Source organism: Gobius niger, assembly GCF_951799975.1.
Source record: "Gobius niger genome assembly, chromosome: 2".
Classification (NCBI taxonomy): domain Eukaryota; kingdom Metazoa; phylum Chordata; class Actinopteri; order Gobiiformes; family Gobiidae; genus Gobius; species Gobius niger.
The window spans coordinates 42,017,569-42,038,487 of NC_136853.1; the positions used below are offsets into that span (position 1 = coordinate 42,017,569).

The 20,919-nt window shown below is 42.7% G+C and overlaps 1 protein-coding gene across 1 annotated transcript; it reads right to left on the reverse strand.

Annotated features, from left to right (window-relative positions):
• Positions 1 to 2,799: 2,799 nt before the first annotated feature.
• On the reverse strand, positions 2,800 to 20,499 carry ccdc3a (coiled-coil domain containing 3a). The gene is made up of 3 exons (XM_079552524.1): positions 19,743 to 20,499; positions 18,718 to 18,895; positions 2,800 to 3,197 (listed from the first exon to the last, which is right to left on the reverse strand). The coding sequence occupies exons 1-3, from the start codon at positions 20,138 to 20,140 to the stop codon at positions 2,898 to 2,900; spliced, it is 876 nt and encodes a 291-aa protein (XP_079408650.1). The 5' UTR covers positions 20,141 to 20,499; the 3' UTR covers positions 2,800 to 2,897.
• Positions 20,500 to 20,919: the final 420 nt, after the last annotated feature.

A 20,919-nucleotide genomic window follows, 5' to 3' on the forward strand; every position in this document is an offset into this window, starting at 1 on the left:
TTAAAAGGTGCATTATGCAACTTTAATATTCGTGTGTATTTAACTTGTAGTGACCCAGAACAGAAAATGAAAGGCATGTCGCTTCTGTTGCTGTCTTCTCTTGCCAGGAGCAAGGTAGAGCGGAAAAATCTTTCACACATGGAGCCCTGCCTCTCTTACAAAATGTTGCAAGACTCCCCAAAAATATTTAATTAGGGAATGAAAGTGAGAGCACACATGCTGAGCACTCATTGTGGAATTAAGCCACTAGAGGGGGGCATTACTTCTTTCTTTCTTTCTTTTTTTTTACCTTTTCACAGAACAAACATAGGAACAAAATATGTTGATGTGATGCCAGACCGTGATCCTGAGACGCTGAGGGACAAGTACAAACCAGTAAAGGAGGACTTGAGGTAAAGTATATCCTGCATTCATTAAAACTGGCATCTGTTGTTTTTGTTGTTTGAATGTGCAAGGTAAATAAAGTCGATTGGATTGAACTGTGAGTGTCATATGATCTGTTATTACCCAGCAAAGTTCCCTTCTTTTTCAAAAACGTTGCCTGTGTCTTCTCTGCCTTGTGTCTGTTCTTTACACACAAAAAAGAGCACAAATAAGGAGTCTGCTTTTGCTACCCTTCAGGCGCTGAACAATTTCACGGTTGATGGTTTGTTTTGGTTCAGCGTGGGGTCTGATGCAGGTGATAATCTAACAATGGTCTCGTGGTCGACCTCCCTCAGCGCTGATTCTGTGTCAATTATGGAAATACTGTATTTAAGTCGTGGTATTTGGATCAAAGCTGCTCCCCCTAATCACATTCCTCTGAACTGACAGACCAAACACTGGCCAGTCAGGAGCAAAATATTATTGTAAAAACAATAGTTATGCAGAAGTTTAAATTTTATTCTATTTCATGGCAAAATAATCTGCCACTTGAGAAAAAACTTATTTGTTTCACGTTTGAACAACTCCCAAACTGAATGTTTATCATGTTTTGTTTGTTTTCTCCCATATGTTCATGAATTCTGGATTAGTTTGCTGTCTGTGTCAGTGAATGGTGGTCACCAGAGGAAAAACACATTTCCGTGTGAAGTGCTTTGGGTGACGATGTTGTTCTGCTGCCTTCATCAAATCAGGACCTTCAGCTGCTCTGGGGCGGTTTGCAGCCGAGTGTGAAGCGCCCGGGATCTCGATTTCTCGATTGATCTACATTCCAGATTGATCTACGTTCCCACCCTCACCTATGGTCATGAGATTTGGGTAATGTAAAGGACACAATCTCTTCCAGATGCCTCCTGGTCGACTCCCTCGAGAGATGTTCCTATTGGGACAAGGCCTTGGGGAAGACCCAGGACACGCTGATGGGACAAGGCCTTGGGGAAGACCCAGGACACGCTGGTGGGACTATGTCTCCGAGCTGGCCTGTTGTCGCCTCGGGGCCCCCCTAGAACAGCTGGAGGAGGTGTGCGTGGATCGGGAAGTCTGGGCATCTCTGCTGAGACTGCTGCCTCCACGACCCGGCCCCAGATAAAGCAGAATTGGATGGATGGATGGATGGATGGATGGATGGATGGATGGATGGATGGATGGATGGATGGATACTTATTTGCTAAACAGCAACATTCATGTAAGTCTATGTTTTTTGGGATTTGGGGATTTTTTGGAACATCATACTTCCAGCTAAAACTAAATTTACAGTGCAGAGGTTCAACCCTTGAACGCCTCACAGCCTGTGAGGAGGAAAATGACCTGACGTCTTATGATTATTAAACAAACTGACATTTCATGAGGATTTCAGTTGCATCAGAACAGGGCGATCAGATGTTTATCAGATCTTTCATAAACATTTTTCTCTGCTTCTGCGGAAATAGCTTGCTGTTTCGAAAGTGGTGCATCTAGTGATGCAATGTGGGAATGCAACAAACTGGAGCAGCTGAAGGCAGCTTTAAATTGTCCCATGTTATTACTGCTGTCTGGCACAATGACTGAGTTGCGAGCACTCTCGTCTCACTGCAATAATGGGGCCTTTGTGTATAGCGTTTGCATGTTCTCCCCGTGTTTGTGTATGTTTCCTCTGAGTCCCACCCACCAACCTAAAACACAATAGGCTGCTCCTCCAGATCTTGACCAAACATATCTGTCATCATTGACACTATCATGGGGACGCTTGTTTGAAAGACTCACATTACCTGGAGCATTGTTTATTGAAATTTAACAAAGTCCTCATTATATTGTCATCAGAAAGACATTCTCATCAAAAAGACAATTGATTTGTATAAAGTTCTCTCAAGTGGTTGTAAGCCTAATTTGGAAATTCACAAGCAAGCGTTAGTTATTATTGAGCCCCTGACATTTCGTCACACTTAATTTTAACGTAGCAAAAACAATAGGACAGGACAACTTGTAGTTCTTTGTTTACAGTGTGTCGCCATGGTTACTGCCCTCCAAGTAATGTGGAAATGACAGTAATATAATAATAATAACGCATTGCTTTTATATAGCACTTTTGTGGACACTCAAAGACACTTCACATTACATTATTCATTCACTCCATACTTGGTGGTGGTGAGCTACTTTTGTAGACAGAAGTGAGGCTAGAGTCTGCACCATCGGCCCCTCCGACCACCACCAACCACTCACTCACACACTACATTCACCCAGGCTTCCTGGTGTTACCAAACGGTCTCCCATCCAAGTACCAACCAGATCCTTCCCTGCTTAGCTAGCGGGATCGGGCAGAGCAAAGGCAGTATGGCCAGTAGGTCTAGATTTAAGGATGTGTCAAATATTCGTATAAAAGTGTGCCTTAACATTTATGACAGCTAGACAGAAGCAAAAGAGCAAAGTCAATAATTATTTTTCAAAACGTTTCATTTACAGTAGAGGCCGCCCAGCAGTCCCCTCTTCTTACAGTTCATTCAAAGGTTCATCCCGTCCCGGTCCCCTCTGCTCCTGTACCCCGTGGACTGGGTTTGGTCTATGGCATTGAGGTGAAGCCCCGCTCTCCTCTCTGCCGCCACGAGCCTCTCCCGCAGCACTTTGGTCTCCTCCTCAGCCGTCTGCACAGCCTTTCGAGCGTTTTTCAGAGATCTCTTCACTTTCTTCACTCGGACCCTGAGCTGGCGGTTCCTCCTCTCGGCCGCGGACAGACGCTCCTGAAGTTTTCTGCCCTTTTCCTCCTCCTCGAAAAGGGCGGCTTGGACTGAGGAGCACATCAACTGCAAAGAATACAAAGACAAGAAAGACGTCAAAGCCCACTAATCCCAGCCTGAAGTGCCTCAAGGACATGAAGTATTCTGTTATGCTAGTGCAGACGGAATTGTCTCCTGGGTTGCGTTGTGATTGGAGTGCCTTTTTAAAACCACAGAACCTCACGCTAAACCTTTTCCTTAATTATTTTCAGTAACTCCAGCAGGGATCTACAATCATTTCAAGTTGAGCTGGTGAATAAATCACAAAAGAATCATTTTTAGCAGCAACAAGAAACCAAAAGTATTGTGTCACTGGGGCCTTTCTCCTTATGGTGCCGAAAAGAACAGGGAACTAATGAAAAAGTCCAGTTTTAGCCCTGATCTTAACGCAGATATTTGTTCTTGTTTTGAGTTTGAAATAGTCCTTGTTATGGCATGTGTTTTGAAAAGTTTGACTAATTAAAGTCAAGAACATGGCAGTACACAGCTGCTTTACATGACTGATCTGAAGTGTGCTGTTTGTTTGCTCTGAACTGCCGTTGCTTGTGTGCGTGATTGTGGGAGCAGGGGTCTCGAGTAGTTCCCAGAGTGCACTAAAACAGAAAGTTCTTTTGAAGCCTTTGTTGCACTGGGCTCTCCCCTCACTCACCAACATGCTCCTGTACATTTATGGCACAGCGTTATGATGTGGGCTTACTGTCCGCTATGGTTGAGAGGCGGTATATGCTCGGGCTTTTCCAATTCATTCTAACAGAAATGGTCACCAGTCACAAAGCAAAAGAAAACAAAAGTAACGTGCAATGTCCATCTTGTATTCTTGGTCAAACTGCAGGCCTAACTTGGGCTGACATAGGCTTTGATTTATATGATTGATGTCACTTGAAACATTTCCGACATACTGTGTATATAGATTGAATGTCTTATGTCCTTTATTCTGTATACTAAACTTTTTTTGCCCTTTTCTGCGAACTGCATTTGTGGTTTCTGTGTTCCACATTGTTTTTCTGGATACTTTTGCTGTGTTTTTTTGTGAAGGTTTGGTGGATTTGTTTACTTTGAGAGTCCAAAAGGGTCCTGAAGAAAAGCAGCTTTTTAAAGGTCAACAAAAGCTATAGCATAACAGCTAAACCCATTTGAGACCAACACAATTCTTCTTCTGAGACACTGAAGAGGCACCGAGAGCCCCCACACCTGCAGGACAGTGGAGGAGTCACAAGAGGAGCTACAGGAAACAAAAAAGGGACAAACGAGGAGATGGTGAAAGACTGTTGTGGAGCAGAGGGAGCTGCAGGAGGTAGAGGAAGGAGGAGGTGACCAGTGCAGGACACCACGCTCTGACACAGGGACAAACCCAGAAGGCTCTGCATTGTTTCAGAGGATCAGAGGAGACAGAGGGCAGCCTGCCAGGTTTCTTCCGGATGCTACAGTTTCCACGTCCTCCAAGGTCATACGGTTCAGGTTGACCCACAGTGGCAGCGCGGCTCGGTCACCGCAGCTCAGGACTAACACCTGAACACTGTTTCGTTTGTACGCTAGTAAAACTATAAAGCACTTACTTACTTTACTTACTTACTTACTGTAGTTCCTCACAGCTGAATAGAGTGACAACAGGAAGTAAGCAAAACATCGCTAAGAATAATCTGAGGTCACTTTTTTTTTATGACATTTTCTTACTCTTTCTGAGGGTTTTTGGTTTATTTCATTTTCCTCACTCTCTTCCATTGACAACAATGGAATTCCCCGCTCACAGGACGTGCTTACACAAAGCCAAAATGTTTTAAACACGATTCAACATTCAAGAAACAACACAAGCAGCAACAGCATGGACAGACATCATGCAAATAATTATAATTTATTCAATGTTATTACATTAAAGTAAAGAAATCATGGTTAAAGGGATGTTTCAGGATTTTTGACATTGGGAGTGTTGTTGATTTCTGGAGATATTTTTTTTTTGTAATCCATGCAATTCTTATATTTGAAGAGTTAAGTGGCGCTAGGTGAGTGCATGTGGTATCAGCTAGCCTGCATTAAAAACAGTCTTACTCCACAGTGCACCTGAGGCAAATCACTTATACCACCAGACTAACCATATAAATGTCTGTGTCGATGAATAATTTTTGGAATAAAACTGACCTTGCATCACATGACATGAATGATCGCATTTTGAGGGACTATTTTCTAGCAGATCATTTTGCCTCTGCGTAGCTTATACAACCACAAAGCTTATGCTGCTCAAATATAACTGCTTTTAAATGCAAAATGCGCAAAATTATTCTATCGACACCAGGGTTGCCAGGTACGGACAGCCAAACCCGCCCAAAAATATCTGAAAACCGCGGAAAACCCGCGGACATACGGCGCGGCTAGAATTTTCAATATTGTTTACTAGTTAACAGTGCCCATGTGCTCCTGCGATGATGAGAAACCGCCCCTACTCCCTTCCCTTATTGAAAAAGCAGCTTACAGAGCCTTGGATTTGCCTTCGAACATTGATTACAGCAAGGCAAAAAACCGCAGACAGTTTTTTTCACCCGCGGACTGGCTTTAAAAAACGCCCAATTACGCGGTTTAACCGCGGACCTGGCAACCCTGATCGACACAGACATTTATATGGTTAGTCTGGCGTTATAAGTGATTTGCCTCAGGTGCACAGCGGGTCAGACTGTTTTTAATGCAGGCTAGCTGATACCATAGACATGCGCTAGCCTTGCACTAGCCTAGCGCCACAAAACTCTTCAAATATATGAACTGCATGAACTACAAAAAAAAATATCTCCAGAAATCAACAACACTCTGGATAACGAGGAAATGAGGCCCTATGTCAAAAATCCTGAAATATCCCTTTAAGGTCAGGGGTGGACTGATTTATCCTCTGTATTTGAAACACCCTTCAAGGTCACCGAGATCTTGAGTCAGGTGCTGGTTTGAGTCGATTGTGTATGTTTTTGATTGATGGGAAAAAGCCGAGGCCAAAGGAGCTCCACCCAGACACAAGGAAAACATACAAAGCCAGACAGGAATAAAGCAAGACAAAGCAAAGGGCACATTTACACGTTTAGTAACAGATAAACCCAGCAGTGTCTATCTGAATAATGAGCTCCAAACCCACATTAAGGAGCTTATATTAGAACCTCTATGCTCCCACAGACCTCCCAGGCAGCTTCACACACAGACTGCCGTGACTTGTGGCTGTGTTGACCTGTCTTTGAGCCGAGGTGACTTGTTTTAATGTTTTCCCCAGCTCACAGCACACGGGGTTAACTGGGGTCACCGACTTTAGCAGGAGCAGGCCGTGCCGGTGCATACGAATGTGTCATAGTAACAATGAACTTGAAATAAAGGCATTATAGTATACATGTCCTCTTGCAGTCAACGCTTTACAGCTCCACACACTTTATATCAATACTGAAAGCAAATGTATATGTTTCAGACACGTAGAGAAATAAAGTATTGGACAAAAGCTACAGCCCCGTCATAGATCACAGTAAGTGAATGGTGTTTTACTGTTTGTTGCAGTGAATGGTGTTTCTCTGGTGAACGCTTCACTGGGACAGAGCAGCTGCACCTGTCAAAACATCCGCCTGAACCTGCTGCTGCATATACACAGGAGGACACAGTGGACAAGTCTGCACTCATCAAACTCGGCTCTGCAACAGTAAAGAAATACACGATAAGTGCTGCCCTCTAGGGCTTTTTACGCATTGGGATTTTTAAAAAAAACAAACATATTTTTTTCCCCTACATATCTTCACATTTTCTCACGTTCCATTCCCCAATTTTTACCCCAATCTGCCCCAAATTTTTACATTATTTCCTAAATTTTTCCAGTGTTTCCCAAACCTACCCCAGTAAATTTACTACATATACATGTTTGAAAACTAGGCCTTTCAGATGTTATTGTCATTGACTGCGGAATTCTTCCGCAGTCAATTATTGGTTTTCATGTTCTTTATTGATTGACTGCGGAATTCTTCCGCAGTCAATTATTGGTTTTCATGTTCTTTATTATTATTCCTCTTCCATCTTTTTCCCCGATTTTCTCCAGCTTTCAGCACCTTCATGCTTTGTGCAATTTATGCAATTTATGCATCAAAACGTTCCGCATGTTGAGGAGAAGGGTGCTATTACTTTTGGGACTTCTGCAACTTACGTTTTTTCCGCAATCGGCCAAAATGTCGGAGATTTTTCCCATTGACTTATAATGGGGCTGCCGCAAATCCATGCTTTTCTGCAGTTTTTTCTGCATTTTATGCAATTTCTGCACTTTGTGCATGTTCAGCTTCTGCAACTTGTGGGTTTTGAGAAGAAATTGGCCTTCTGCAGTTTTCCAGTTATTTTATACGAGAGTTAGACATTTTTGCATTAGTGTGTATGTGCGAATCCAGCCAATCAGGAGACTCCAGGCCTTTCAGCCATTTGTGCAGCTTCTGCCAATCAAGCACTTTCAACAGTTTGACCAGTTTATGGAATATAAAAAGTTTATGCAATATTTTGCATTTTATGCAGTTTAAACCGTTTATGCAACTTAAGAGTTTATGCCATTTAGGATTTATGAATTTTAAAGAGTTTATGCAATTTACATAATTTATGCAAATTAACCCATTCATGCATTTTACCACTTTATGCAGTTTATACAGTTTATGCAACATAACATTTTATGCATTTTACCAGTTTATTCAAATTAGATTATGCAAATTAAGCATTTTTGCAATTTGAACAGTTTATGCAATTTCTGCATTCGCTCCCGCAATTCCGCAGTCAATCGCAATGTCTATATAGTGTTGTTGTGTTATAGTTGTTTTAATCTCAGTTTTCTGTGTTTTGAGACGTGTGGCATGGGGGTGGGGGGTGGGGAGCGAACAGGGTGGAGGGAACGGGTGAAAAAGCAAAAAAAAAAAAGCAAAAACATGTTGTGTGTAGACCATATGACTTGCAACATAAATATTTCTTCCTGACATGAGCACAAAAAAACAATAAACACCAACACACTACAAAAAAAGGCAGGATCACTGTAAAATGTACTTGGGATTTGTCATTTTGGACAATTAGACAGATACATTATGGTTTAATCAAACTTTAATCAAACTTTACTTTTAAAAAATGTACATATTTAACCCTTTAAAGGAGCAGGCCACCATTTTTCCATACTGATATATGTTCTTACCTGAGCTTAGACGAGTTGATACGTACCTGTCTGGTCATTGTGTGTGCCCCTGGAAGAGCTTGGTCGCTTCTAGCTTCACCCCATTTGGAGCTATAGAAATACATTGGGAGAGGCCAAATGCTAACAACATCTTTGGGCGTTTTGCGTGACTGAGCGCACACACAAAGACCAGACGGGTACACATCAACTCGTCTAAGTTCAGGTAAGAACATATCTCAGCATGGAAAAATGGTGGCCTGTTCCTTTAACACTGAGTGTCGCTAATTTACGACATACCTCTTCCTGCAAGAACTTAGCATCAGCTTGAAAGCAAAAACACATCCAATCTCTGAGTGAGAGGCGGGTCATGGCCACACTACAGACACTCCAGAATATCCTGAAGGACAGTTCCTCTCCTCTGCACACCTGGCCAAGAAGAGCCACACAAGAAACTGTGCCTTTTATCCCACAAGCTTTGAAGGAGCTATACCTAATTGTACAAAGAAACAGGGTCACATTTCAAATTGCTATTTTCTGGTCCAAACTCATCTCAGACTTTCCTAATGCATTTACAACATGAAAATTCGACACAGGGACTGAGTTTAAACCAGGTTTCACAACTTTCAGGGAGGAAAACTGTCACTTCACTGTAAGATATGCCTACTAGCCTGACATTTTATGACTATGCTTATGATTAAAAGGTTTAAAAACAGTATTTTTTGGATAAATGTCTGCTTTTACCATATACTAAAGGACAAAACAAATTTTATTCCAATAACAGAAAATTAAAAAAATCAAGGATAGCCCCTTTAATACCAGTAAAGTGAAGATTACTGCGCAGTAAAGTGAAGATTACTGCGTGGATTTCAAACTACTCCTGGTATTATTACGCCTTACAATATAGTTCCCCTTCTATCCGCTTAGAAAATCCACATTGTTTAATTTTGTGTTATTATACTTTGTAGTGGAACATTTCACGGAACCATATTTAAATAGGGAAAACGTGGAAGAGCTTGGTAGCTTCTATCTTGACCTGTTTTGGAGCTATAGTGGAGAGGGGGAGAGGCTAAATGCTAACGCTGCAAAGTGCAGCCCAGGGGCCAAATGCAGCCCTCGGGCTTCTTGTTTTATTGGCACACATCCCCAGAGACTTTGTATTGCAATCTTAATAATTCCACACAATTAAAACCTCAGACAGAGCTGGCAGTATGGTTTAAATCTCTCTTAAACACCTAGTTGAATGTTTGAATGCCCTGATCACCGATCTGTGGCCGTCTGTACTGTAAACATGTCAATATGTGGCCCTAGTGAAAATCACCCAGAGCAGATCAGTGTCTCGTGACCCGTATGGAGAGTGAAATGTTCATCCTCTGATTTGTTTTGTGGGTTGTTTTTGTTTTGTTTTTGTTCTCGAGACTCAATGCCTGTGTCTGTTTGATTCACGGTGCCTCTGAATTTGATCTCCAACAAAGTGGAGAGAGTAAAAAACACATTTTCACTATTTTTTTTTACCATTATGGTTTGCAGGGACAAGATGGACTATTATAATAAAAAGTAATCAACTTTAAGTGCCAGTGCCATTTAACACAACAATGCTTGGCCTTTACTCCCCCAAAGTCCAAATGTTTGCCTTTTGTTTCTCCTCAATCACATATTGAATTAGCCCAAACACAAATCACTCTCAGTTGCTAAAATGGAAAAAGTTCTTTAAAGAGAATACAAAGACAAGATTGTAAAATAAGACAACAGGTGTTTTGTTTTTATGGTCACTTTGTCCTGGTTGTAAATGCTCTATAATGTTGTTCGTAGGTGTTTTTCTTGCGGCTTGAGTCTTGTGGGAACCAGACAGGAATCTAAAGTGGACAGAGACGCTTCCTCCGTTTTTTCCTGCCAAAACCTTCAATTAAGCAGCGTTCAAAGGCCGCTCTCATCAAACACATTCAGAGCTGCGTTCAGAGCCACCGCCAGCGTGGGCCAAATGAAACAGTCCATCCACTTCATTCACAGAGAACAGGGACTTTGATACAAACTGAATTCCGACCCATAGGGTGAACAATTCTGGCATAATAATCTGATTGAAAAGCCACACACAATTGGCTCTTAAAAAAAAAAAACTTCTTCCCAATTATACGTTTTCTTTTTGTTTTTGTTGTAGGCCAGTAGAGTGCAGAAGAGGGAGAATTCCTTTTTCAAATGTGACTTGCTCATTTCTCATCAGTACAGCATGTTCAGGAAAGGTTGAATTTCCAGTCACATCCTGAGCCCATTGTAAACACGGAAGGGAAATAATAAACATAATAAAATAATGTCAAAGCAGGGAAAGCGAGATAACAATGGCTACATTTTCAATATGATCGTGTGATGTCAATGTGGAGCAACATCTTCACAGTCCACATTAAAGGGATTTTTCAGGGTTTTTGACATAGGGCCTCATTTCCTAGTTATCCAGAGTGTTGTTGATTTCTGGAGATTTTTTTAATATTTTTTAATTCATGCATGTCCTTATATTTGAAGAGTTTAGTGGTGCTAGGCTCGTGCTAGGCTAGCGCATGTCTATGGTAACTAGTAGCCTGCATTAAAAACCTCTCCAAAATCATGGGGTCGTCCTCCAAATGTTGCCATATCTGATTTGTAGAAAGCTCCTTTGTGAATTCCACACATAGTAATGCCGCAGGTAAACAAACTACTGTAGATCCGGTAACCGAGCAGATCACGCTGCGTAGCTTACAACCAGGAAGCTGATGCTGCTCAAATATAGCCAAAGTTCTTTTAAATGCAAAATAGTTGTATTTCAAAAATGATTCAGTGAACACAGACATTTATATTGGTAGTCTGGTATTTTAAGTGATTTGCCTCAGGTGCTCTGTGCCTGGAATGGATCAACCTGTTTTTAGTGCAGGCTACTAGTTACCATAGACATGCGCTAGCCTAGCACCACTAAACTCTTCAAATATAAAGACCGCATGAATTTTAAAAAAACACTCTGGATAACTAGGAAATGAGGCCCAATGTCAAAAATCCTGAAATATCCCTTTAACCTCTTAGCTTACAGCCTATAGGCCAGTGTAACGCCTCATTTGAAATCTAAGACCAACAAAACTGATCTAAATGGATTTTTCCTTGTGTTGTCATCACTTTTTTAATGCTCTTTATCATCCCATTTTTGTCACTTTTTTGTTGGTCTTTTGTCAATTTAATGCTACTTTTTGTTGCTCTTTTGTGGCTTTTTTTAATGTTTCTTTGTGATGCTTTTTTGTTGTTGTTATTGTTATTTTGACGCGTTTTTTAAAAGAAGCTTTTAAATTTGGGTAAAGCCAAACTGAAGAAAATGTGCTCGGTTCAGGTGAGGGTTAACAGCTTAACTTCCTCAACTCCGGTTCTGATCTCCACCATTTCTCCTCACAGTGAAGCTTTGAGCTTTGGGCCAAACAGTTTCTGACTTGAATCAGATGGTACGATGAGAAAAAGCCACTTCACAGAATGATGTGCCCTGCTGTTCCTTCCTGCTACTGTTTTTCATTTATTCTACCGATCTCCACATCTCTGACTCTGTGCCTTTAGACATACACGTTGTTCTGGTACAAACAGGGAAAGTCATCTAAGTACAGCATTTCCCAGTTGCAGATTCTGTGCCATTTCTTTTTACAGCCAACAACAACAGCAGCAGCACAACAAACCGTCTTTCATAACTCAAAGCCAACACTCATTTGGCATTTCTGTTTATTCTTCTGACAGTAGGGTATAACATCTTCACAATACAATCCAAAATACAACTTGGAGGGGCAAACATAGCTTTAAAGCAGTACTAAGTAACTCATGCCCCTAGAGGCCATAAGCGCCACTGCAGGTGTCTTAGCATGTTACGTTTTTTTTACTCATTAATTGTCTGTGAGAGTAAATACTACGCTGACAGAAAAGGCAAAGGGAGAGAGGGATATTGTACATCCAATTACACAATGGAGATCAAACATGGCTGTAAATACTGTGTAAGTGGCGCTAGCCCACAGCTAGCTTTGCCCGTTACCCTGTTAGCTTCTTCTTCGTGATTCCATTAGGTGTCTTTCCACATGTATTGGTGGCTCCATGGTTTTCTGGCCAGAGACACCATGGGGAGATGAAAGACCCCCCAATCATCACATTAACACGATCATTTGTGAGTGGGGCACACTTGATTTTGGGCCATTTTTGATATTTTGTATGTTGGCCATATATTTGGCTTGCCTCTGATTATTCTTGTTAAAACTATGCTGGAAGTGCCAAGTCTTTGCCATAAGTGGCCCATATACATTTTTAGATTAATAGGCCATAGTTGATCATTTGCAAGTGGGCCACATTTGGTTGACTGCTGGTTTATCTTGAGATGTTGAGGCCACACGTGTCATGTCTTTGCCATAAGTGGCCCATAAATGTTTTTCTATTAATGGGCCATGGGTTGTTATGTCCCCTCCTGGAACCGCCGCCTTAACGTGGTGGAGGGGTTTGAGCGCCCGAATGATCCTGGGATCTCTGTTGTCGGAGGCTTCGTGCCCCTGGTAGGGTCTCCCATGGCAAACAGGTAACGGGTCAGACAAACAGCGGTTCAGAAGCCCCTTATGAGAGACCAACAGGCCCAGTTTGAATCGTGAGGCCGTCCTTCCGTGGACCGTGGACCCACTACCTACAGGAGGAGCCATAAGGGGCTGGTGCTATGTGATTTGGGCAGCTCCAACAGCTGCAACCCACGACCCGGAAATGGAATGGATGGATGGGTTGCTATGTTTTACATGGCCCACTTCTGGTTTACATCTGTTTTCCACAGGCCACATTAAAGCCACAAGTGCCACATCTTTGCCTGATGTGGGCCACATTGGCTTGCGATCTGGTAGGGACTATGGAAAGGATTGTTAGGGAAATACTAAAGGAGTCCGGAGGAGATGTGGATGGAGAGACGGGACACGGTCTGGATGTCTTACATGGTAGAAGTTTATTACCGTATTACAGGCCTGGAGACATTTGAACAGTCAACACAATGTTCAGAGCATTGATCATTCAGAGTCTGGGGATACTTCCACATGAAGAGAGCTATATAGCCTCGGTTAGACGTAGGCACTAACAGTCTACCTCTCGGACAATGTGCCACGTTGACTAGGCCACAAGTCATGTAGAAGGTCGGCGCCTGAATGTTCCCCTTTGACAGTACAATATGATAAGATTCGAAAGGAATGTGCTATGGCCGAATTAACTCTATAATTCTCCATCAGGATTTATTAAGGTAAACAAGTTACTTAGGCTACTGCTTGAAAACCTCATCAGATAGACTTAAAATAATAATAATAATGTGTGAATTTGCCTGGGCATCAGTAGATCCAGTGCCAGAGACCTGCCAACAGCGGCCTCACAGTCAGAGCAGACAGACACATGAGCGCGGCGTTCAAAAGTTCACATTCAGCAGCATGAAAATACAAGACAATTAGGGGAGCTTTCAAATACCCCGACTGCACCGACTTAATGAAATGAAGCAAATTTGCAAGATTAAGCCTGAATTCTATTTCAACTGACAGAGCAGTGGTTCGACTTCTACTGAGATGACATAGATATATTGTTAAACAGACAATGGAAGCACAGTGTCCACTTTAATCTGCCGTATCTAAAAGCCAGGCTCATACAGATTTAGATGTTTTTGGTGATGCTGGGAAAAGCCGTGTGTGCAAAACGGCAGCCACACCTCAGTCAGGCTGCCCCATGCAGGGAAAATTGTGGCAGCAAAGGTGACTTTCTGTACCACCAGCGTGACAATGATCGTACAGTATCTAGCAAGTTTACCTCTTACCACCAGCCTTAACCAAGTGCATTTTAATGACATGTTTTTCTTCACTCTTTTGTTGCTTTTCTGTTGCTTTTTAAGTCATGTTTTTTTTTTTTTCTGGCTCGTATTGATCTCTATGTTTGACCCTTTTTTCCAAGAACCTTTTAGATTTGGATAATGCCAAATTTTCTGGTGGGAGTTCAAGAGGTTAAAAAAGAAAAATAGAAAGTTCAAATTCAGTGAAAGTGCACATGGTTAAACGTTACACTACCCTTTTTATTCTTGATTTGGTCTTTGTTTGGCCAGGATCTTTCCTTGAGATTAAAAATCTCTTTTCCAGGGGAGTCCTGGCCCAGAGGGAAAGTATTTTTACTGGTTGGGGAACTGGAGCACCTGGAAGAAACCTGCACAGAAAAGCCCTGTCTGGTCCAGGGATTGAACCCGGGACCTTCTAACAGCGAGGCCACAGTGTTGAAGTCCTCATGTATCATGTCAAATGCCAGAGTAAGTATTGACGCACCACAACATAACAAAATATAAAAAAAAATGTTTTCCTAATTATTGTACTTCTTTGATGAAAATGGTATGACATCGGATGATCTCAACACCGGACCATGCCCAAGCCAGTCTACATTGCAAATTATATTTCACTTTTTTTCTTTAAAGGGACAATATGGAGTTTTAAAATGTTAAAATGAAGTATTTTCCCTACACGTTCCAGCCATGTCCTAATGTGTAGAATGAGCCCCAACTTATTCCCCCACAACTGCCTCTAAAATCCTGCACTGTCACTCAAAATGTTGTTACTTCTTGTCCGAAGTGCCGTCATGCACGAGTTTAGAAGCTGCAGTTACGCATAACACCTGAGGTGGCAGTAGTGAGTATAAAATGACCAACTTGCATAGTCTCTTTAAATAAAATTGCCAGTTCACTAGCTCAAAACTATAATTTGGTGTATTAAGCCCAATCTCCATAACTGTCACAACAACCTTAACAAAGTATAGCTTAAAAGAACGTAAACCACACACCAGTTTATAAACTAGGTCAAACTGACTTGGCAAGACAACAATGATCTGACGCCGGCTTTAGTCAGTTCCCAAATATTATTATTAGTCGGTGTTTGAAATCATTTCTCATTTTGCAAATGTTTCTGTGTGCTGTCTCTCAAATAGTCAACAAAACACCCAGTGGTTCTCAGCATTTTCTCCTTTCCTGTGTATACCAACATATGAAGCAATTTTTATGAGGACTAATTGTAATATACTGTACATTATTTTGATGGTAAACAGAGAAATTAAAGAACAACAATGAACCTAAAACCCGTCATAAACCACAAAAAGGAGAACCATGACTCTCCTGAAAAGAGATTCTGATAATTATATCAGACCTTTCTGGTTAGGTTAACTATTAACCTCTTAACCTCTTCCCTCCAGTACGGCATTGCCCAAATCTAAAAGCTTCTAGTACGAAAGAGTAAAAAAACCGAGACGCAAACAAGAATGAAAATGCAACGAAAAAGCAACCAGAAAGTTACAAAAATGCATAAAAAACACGACAAAAAAAGTGTCGACTCAGTTTTGTAGGTCTTAGCTTTCAAATGAGGCGTTACACTGGCCTATAGGCTGCAAGCCCTCCAGTAAAGAAGAGATTTGGGTAAAGCCAAACTGGAGACAATGTGCTCAGTTCAGGCAGGGGTTAAGAGGTTAAATATAACAACCATCAGAACAGACACACTTTCAAAATGGCCACTGTGTGAGATACAGCTCTGTGCTCTTTGAACTCTGACCCCTGTGAATGACCTGTATCCTGTCCTGCCGTAAATCTTCAAAAAGGAACAGAAACGAGATGGATGATCGACGCACAGCAGCCAAACATGCAGCTCCTTTGGTGACGTGCCACAGCTGTTTGCTCTTGGAGATGAAAGAAGACAAGCTACAAAAGTGTTTTATTTTTCTCTCACTAAATTCATTTGTGGCTTTTGAGGCAGTAGCGGTCACAGTAGGCTGAGCATTTGCCCACCAGCCAGAGCCTCACAACAGTGTTCTGCTGTTTAGGGAGGTCTGAAACCACTAGGACATCATCAAACGTTGCTACACTTAATCCTTTTGCACATTCCTGTCAGCAGCAAAAACACGTTACCCTCTGCTCCTCTCATGTTGACTGTTGGACATTCACAAAAAAATGCACTTCACGTTTAAAACTCAGCAGTGGGTCTCCACACTGCTCGTCTGAAGCCTTTGTGTGCTTGTCAGAACCAATAAAGGCACTCGTGAACTACTACTCCCTTAAGTCACATAATAATCCTCCTCTTCTCCTGAACCTCGCTCCCCGCTGTTCAACCATGGAAACGAGCGACAGTTTGTTTGCATTCGTTGAATACTAAAATCTTGTATAGGTAGGTACGACTTTTAATCCAACAACAGGAAGTTTCCAAACCAGATCAGTGTCCGAAGCCAAGATGTATCGTACAGAGACAGGTGAAATTGCAAAATCAACATGGAAACATCATCTAAGGGATGTCGTCCACAATTTCTAATCTTGGTCTGGGACATGATTAGTTCCCACTAGATATGATTGAAAGCTGAAGACAACCTTTGTCTGTTGCATTTGGGTGAGTGAGAGAAGCATAAAGTGTAAAAGACACAAAAAAAGTCTGTTGGACTGGACTAAAAGACTTCACATACAACACAGACAGCTGTATCTTGTAGAGGTTCTCTGATGACTCAGCCATCATGGGCTGTGTGTCCGAGGGGAGAAGGCAGGCCTCTGCTCAGGACTCAGGACTTTATGACTCTGTGGTAGCCTCTGCTCTCCACTACGCTGTCGTGTGTTGAGCCCCGGGCAGCACAGAGCGGGACAAGAACAGGCTGAACAAGCTGGTCAGGAGGGCCAGCTCTGTCCAGGGCTGCCCCCTGAACTGTGTGGAGGAGTTGAGAGGAGGATCTTAACCAAGCTCATATTCATCATGGACAACACCTCTCACCCACTGCATGGGACTGTAGAGGAGCTGAGCAGCTCCTTCCGTGGAAGACTGAGACACCCTCAGTGCAAGAAGGAGCGCTACCGCAGATCCTTCATCCACACATGCTGTCAGACTGTAAGGTAAAACCATGTGCAATAACCTCTGTATCAGGCTAAACTAAGGCCGTAAACTTTGCACCGCTATCTTTGACATTTTGATATTGTATATTCTGCACAAATTAGCACATTTTAACTATAAAGTTAGAAAACATAGGAGACATTTTAACTTTAAAGAGACCAATGCAGTCAGTTACCTTGAACAAGCTTTGCTATACTGTATTTAACTTGCATACTTTATTTTCCCAATAATATAGGAAGGAGTAAAAAAAAAAAGTTCATTTCTAGCTCACATCTGGGACACAGCCAGTCAAATAGTGTCAAAGATGTTTTGGGCTATCTAACCACTATGTCAGCACTCGTGCTCATTAGCTGAAGAAGTAAGATGAGAAACTCCTCTTTTAGATGAGAATTTCCTCCCCGCTAAGGTCTACTCGTGGGTGCTGGAGGGGAGAATCCGACCAGTGGTCGAAGCTCGGATTCAGGAGGAGCAGTGCAGTCTTTGTCCCGGTCACGGCACACTGGACCAGCTCTATACCCTTCATTCGGTGCTTGAGGGTTCATGGGAGTTCGCCTGACCTGTCCACATGTGGTTTGTGGATCTGGAGAAAGCGTTCGACCGTGCCCCGCGTAATGCCCTGTGGGGATTGATCCGGGAGTATGGGGTCCGGGGCCCTCTGCTAAGGGCTGTCCGTTCTCTGTATGACTGCAGTAGGAGCCTGGTTCGCACCCCCGGCAGTAAGTCAGACCTGCATGTTGAACTCGGCCAGGGCTGCCCTTTTGTCACCGGTTTTGTTCATTACTTTTATGGACAGAATTTCTAGGCGCAGCCAGGAGGCAGAGGGTTTTTGCACCTCAGGATCTCATCATTTACAGATGAGGTTGTTCTGTTGGCCTTATCAAATCCAGACCTTCAGCTGCTCTGGGACGGTTTGCGGCAGAGTGTGAAGCGGCTAGGATGAAGATCAGCACCTCCAAATCCAAGGCCATGGTTCTCTACTGGGAAAAGGTGGCTTGCCCTCTCCAGGTCAGTGAAGAGTCCCTGCCTATAGGGACGGATGGAGCTGAGCTGGGGTCAAAGCTCTTGATTGGGCTATCTACGGTCCTACCCTCACCTATAATTATAAGACCTGGGTATTGACCGAAAGGACAAGATCACAGATACAAGCGGTCACAGGAGGAGCTCGGAGTAGAGCCGCTGCTCCCTCACGTTGAGAGGAGCCAGCTGAGGTGGCTTAGCCATCTGTTTCGGATGCCTCCTGGTCGTCTCCCTTTGGAGGGACTACGTATGTCTCTGAGCTGGCCTGGTGCTGCCACTGGATCCTCCCAGAAAAGTTGGAGGAAATGTGCGTAAATAAGGAAGTCTGGGCATCTTTACCCCAGATAAAATAGAAGAAAATGGATAAATGGAGCTCCTGTACAACTTAGAGCTTAGGGATCACCACATCTAGCTCTGATGAAGCAACTTTGGGTGACACTAAATTAACTTCATTATTACAGTGTATGCAACAATGCAGTAATACAATATCCAGTCTTACTCTGCTGTCCTCCTGGGCGTCCCACTCAGGACTGTAGTGGTGGAGAGGCTGCTGTGCCATGCTGCAGTTAGAGAACTGGAAGAGGCTGGAAAAAGCGCGTCTGTTTTCTGTCGTGTCCACGAAGATGGCGTCCTGGAAGTTGACTCCGTGTGGGAGGAGGTTGTAGTTTTCATCCATCCTGCAGCAAACATGAAGTTAATGAGAGAGATAAGGCAGAAGTGAAGGAGGTTATAGTCTATGATAAGATACTGTATAATGGGGGGAAACGTACAATTTGGTATTAGGATTTGACACATTGCCAGATTTTGTTGATTTCTTTTTTAAGGAATGCGTTTTTCTAGTACTAAAAGGGTAAGCTAAAAATAGACCTATTTTGCCTTTCCACCACAATGATTTTGATATCTTTCAAGTTGCAACACAATTTGGACTGCTTGCAGAAATGACCAGTTATACAAAACAAATTAACACATTTTGACCAGATGGGAAGTGAAGACATGGTGGAAGTGAGCTCTAGGGGTCAAACCATGGGCCAATAACTTTAGTTTTAATGAGGTGAGATATGCCTCTTTAGTTCACAGATTACTCCTATCTTTCCACATTGGAAGAGCGTTGTCCCAGTAGACTAAGTACTGTGGTTGCCAAGCATGATTTCCAAATAAAGCAGACAGCTATATATTGGTAATTAATATATGCTTTAGTTAAACATTTCTTCAGTACTATCGTTCATAATTCGACTTGTTTTGTGGGATGCGTTCAAGTGTTTCTGTCTGTCAATCAATTACAACCATAAAAAACGAAAAGGTGATGGATATCGAAGGTTTGGCTTTACACAATCTGGGGTTTTGCCCTTAAGTAGATGGCAGATTAAATTAGTGCTTCATAAACTGCGGTATGGCTTGGTTCCACTGATGATATGTAGTGAAGTCTTGCAGTAGAGCCTATAGGCTAGTTCACTTATTTAGATTGAGTGAAAGGTCTTGGTTTATATTGGGTCTAGTTCAATGTGTGCTTTCTTTGCACCTCACCTCAAAAAGAAGAAGTAGGAGTAGTTCTCCATCACGGTATGGGACTGACAGGAAAGGTAACCTAGTCCTGTCAGGTTGAGTCTGGACCCAGTAGGAACCTCCAGCATGCTGCCCCACGCCTGGTCGCACAGAAGCTCCACTTCGGCCGAGTACAGCAGCCCTTCCTCCGCGCTCTCGTATCCATAACCCAAACCGAACGGCAGGGAGTTGTACAGTCCTCCAGCGCTGCTCAGTGTCTCCCGATGAATGGCCAGGACACGAGCGTAAATAATAATCTCCGCTAACTCAGCCCGGCAGCCTTCACTCAATGGGCGCCACTCGGATGGTAACTGACAGCCGTGCGTAAAAGTACCCAAACGCGCGCAAAACAGCAGCGAAAAGAACGCAAGAGACCACATTGCATACGCTGTCCTGATTTTCTTATAGTCTATTGTCTTTTTCTTATCCAAATTTTAGTTTGCATTCATTGGAAAACTCTCGACTCCAACTCTCACAAAGTGCGCCAACACGATTACGCGTAACGAAGCCTGTAAAATGCAGGCTGTAAGAAGTGTAAGGTAGGCCAACGTATTCGTTCGTATTTAGAAAGTATCCACAATTCAACCTGGCTGAACTCCTCATCAGGCTTCAAAAAAGTAAGTGCTGGTGGTGGTGCCGTCCGGGGTGATTAGTGGGAGGGTCGGACACTTGAGCTGTCCGCGTGGGCTGCTTTATGACCCCCAACAGACCCACACACTGATGAGTTGTAACATAAATATTTACTCTGGTCCTGCACACGCGCAGTCTCAATGCAGACAAAATGTATCAGGATAAACTACATTCAAACGCGGGATAAGGCGCAGTAGCCTAATTTATAGTCCACCCTTGTAAGCGTTGCTTCAAAGTTAAAAGGCCTATTTATAATGGATGGAGCCGAACCGTAAAATACGCGCAAAATAAAATCCATGTTATAAGCCTGACACTGAAGCGTAACCCTATAAGCTAATATAGATACATCGTTGTACTCCGCTGCACAGTCTTTTTTATTATATGTCATAAATAAAGAACTTAACAAAGCACTAGGATTATGGAACAACAGTGACATCTAGCGGGCACTCTGCGGTACAGGCTTTAGTTCCTTCAGTTATCCGGACGTACGTGGCCCAGGCCCATCCCAGTAGCTTTTAAGGCGAGACAC

Bases quoted from the DNA above. Each gene is read 5' to 3' on its own strand.
- ccdc3a (XM_079552524.1), bottom strand. From the start codon at position 20,140: ATGTGGTCTCTTGCGTTCTTTTCGCTGCTGTTTTGCGCGCGTTTGGGT. The intron at 18,896-19,742 runs GTGAGGTGCAAA...TGTTTGCTGCAG, and splicing joins TCCTACTTCTTCTTTTTGAG to GATGGATGAAAACTACAACC. The intron at 3,198-18,717 runs GTAAGACTGGAT...TATTCTTTGCAG, and splicing joins ACGCCCAGGAGGACAGCAGA to TTGATGTGCTCCTCAGTCCA.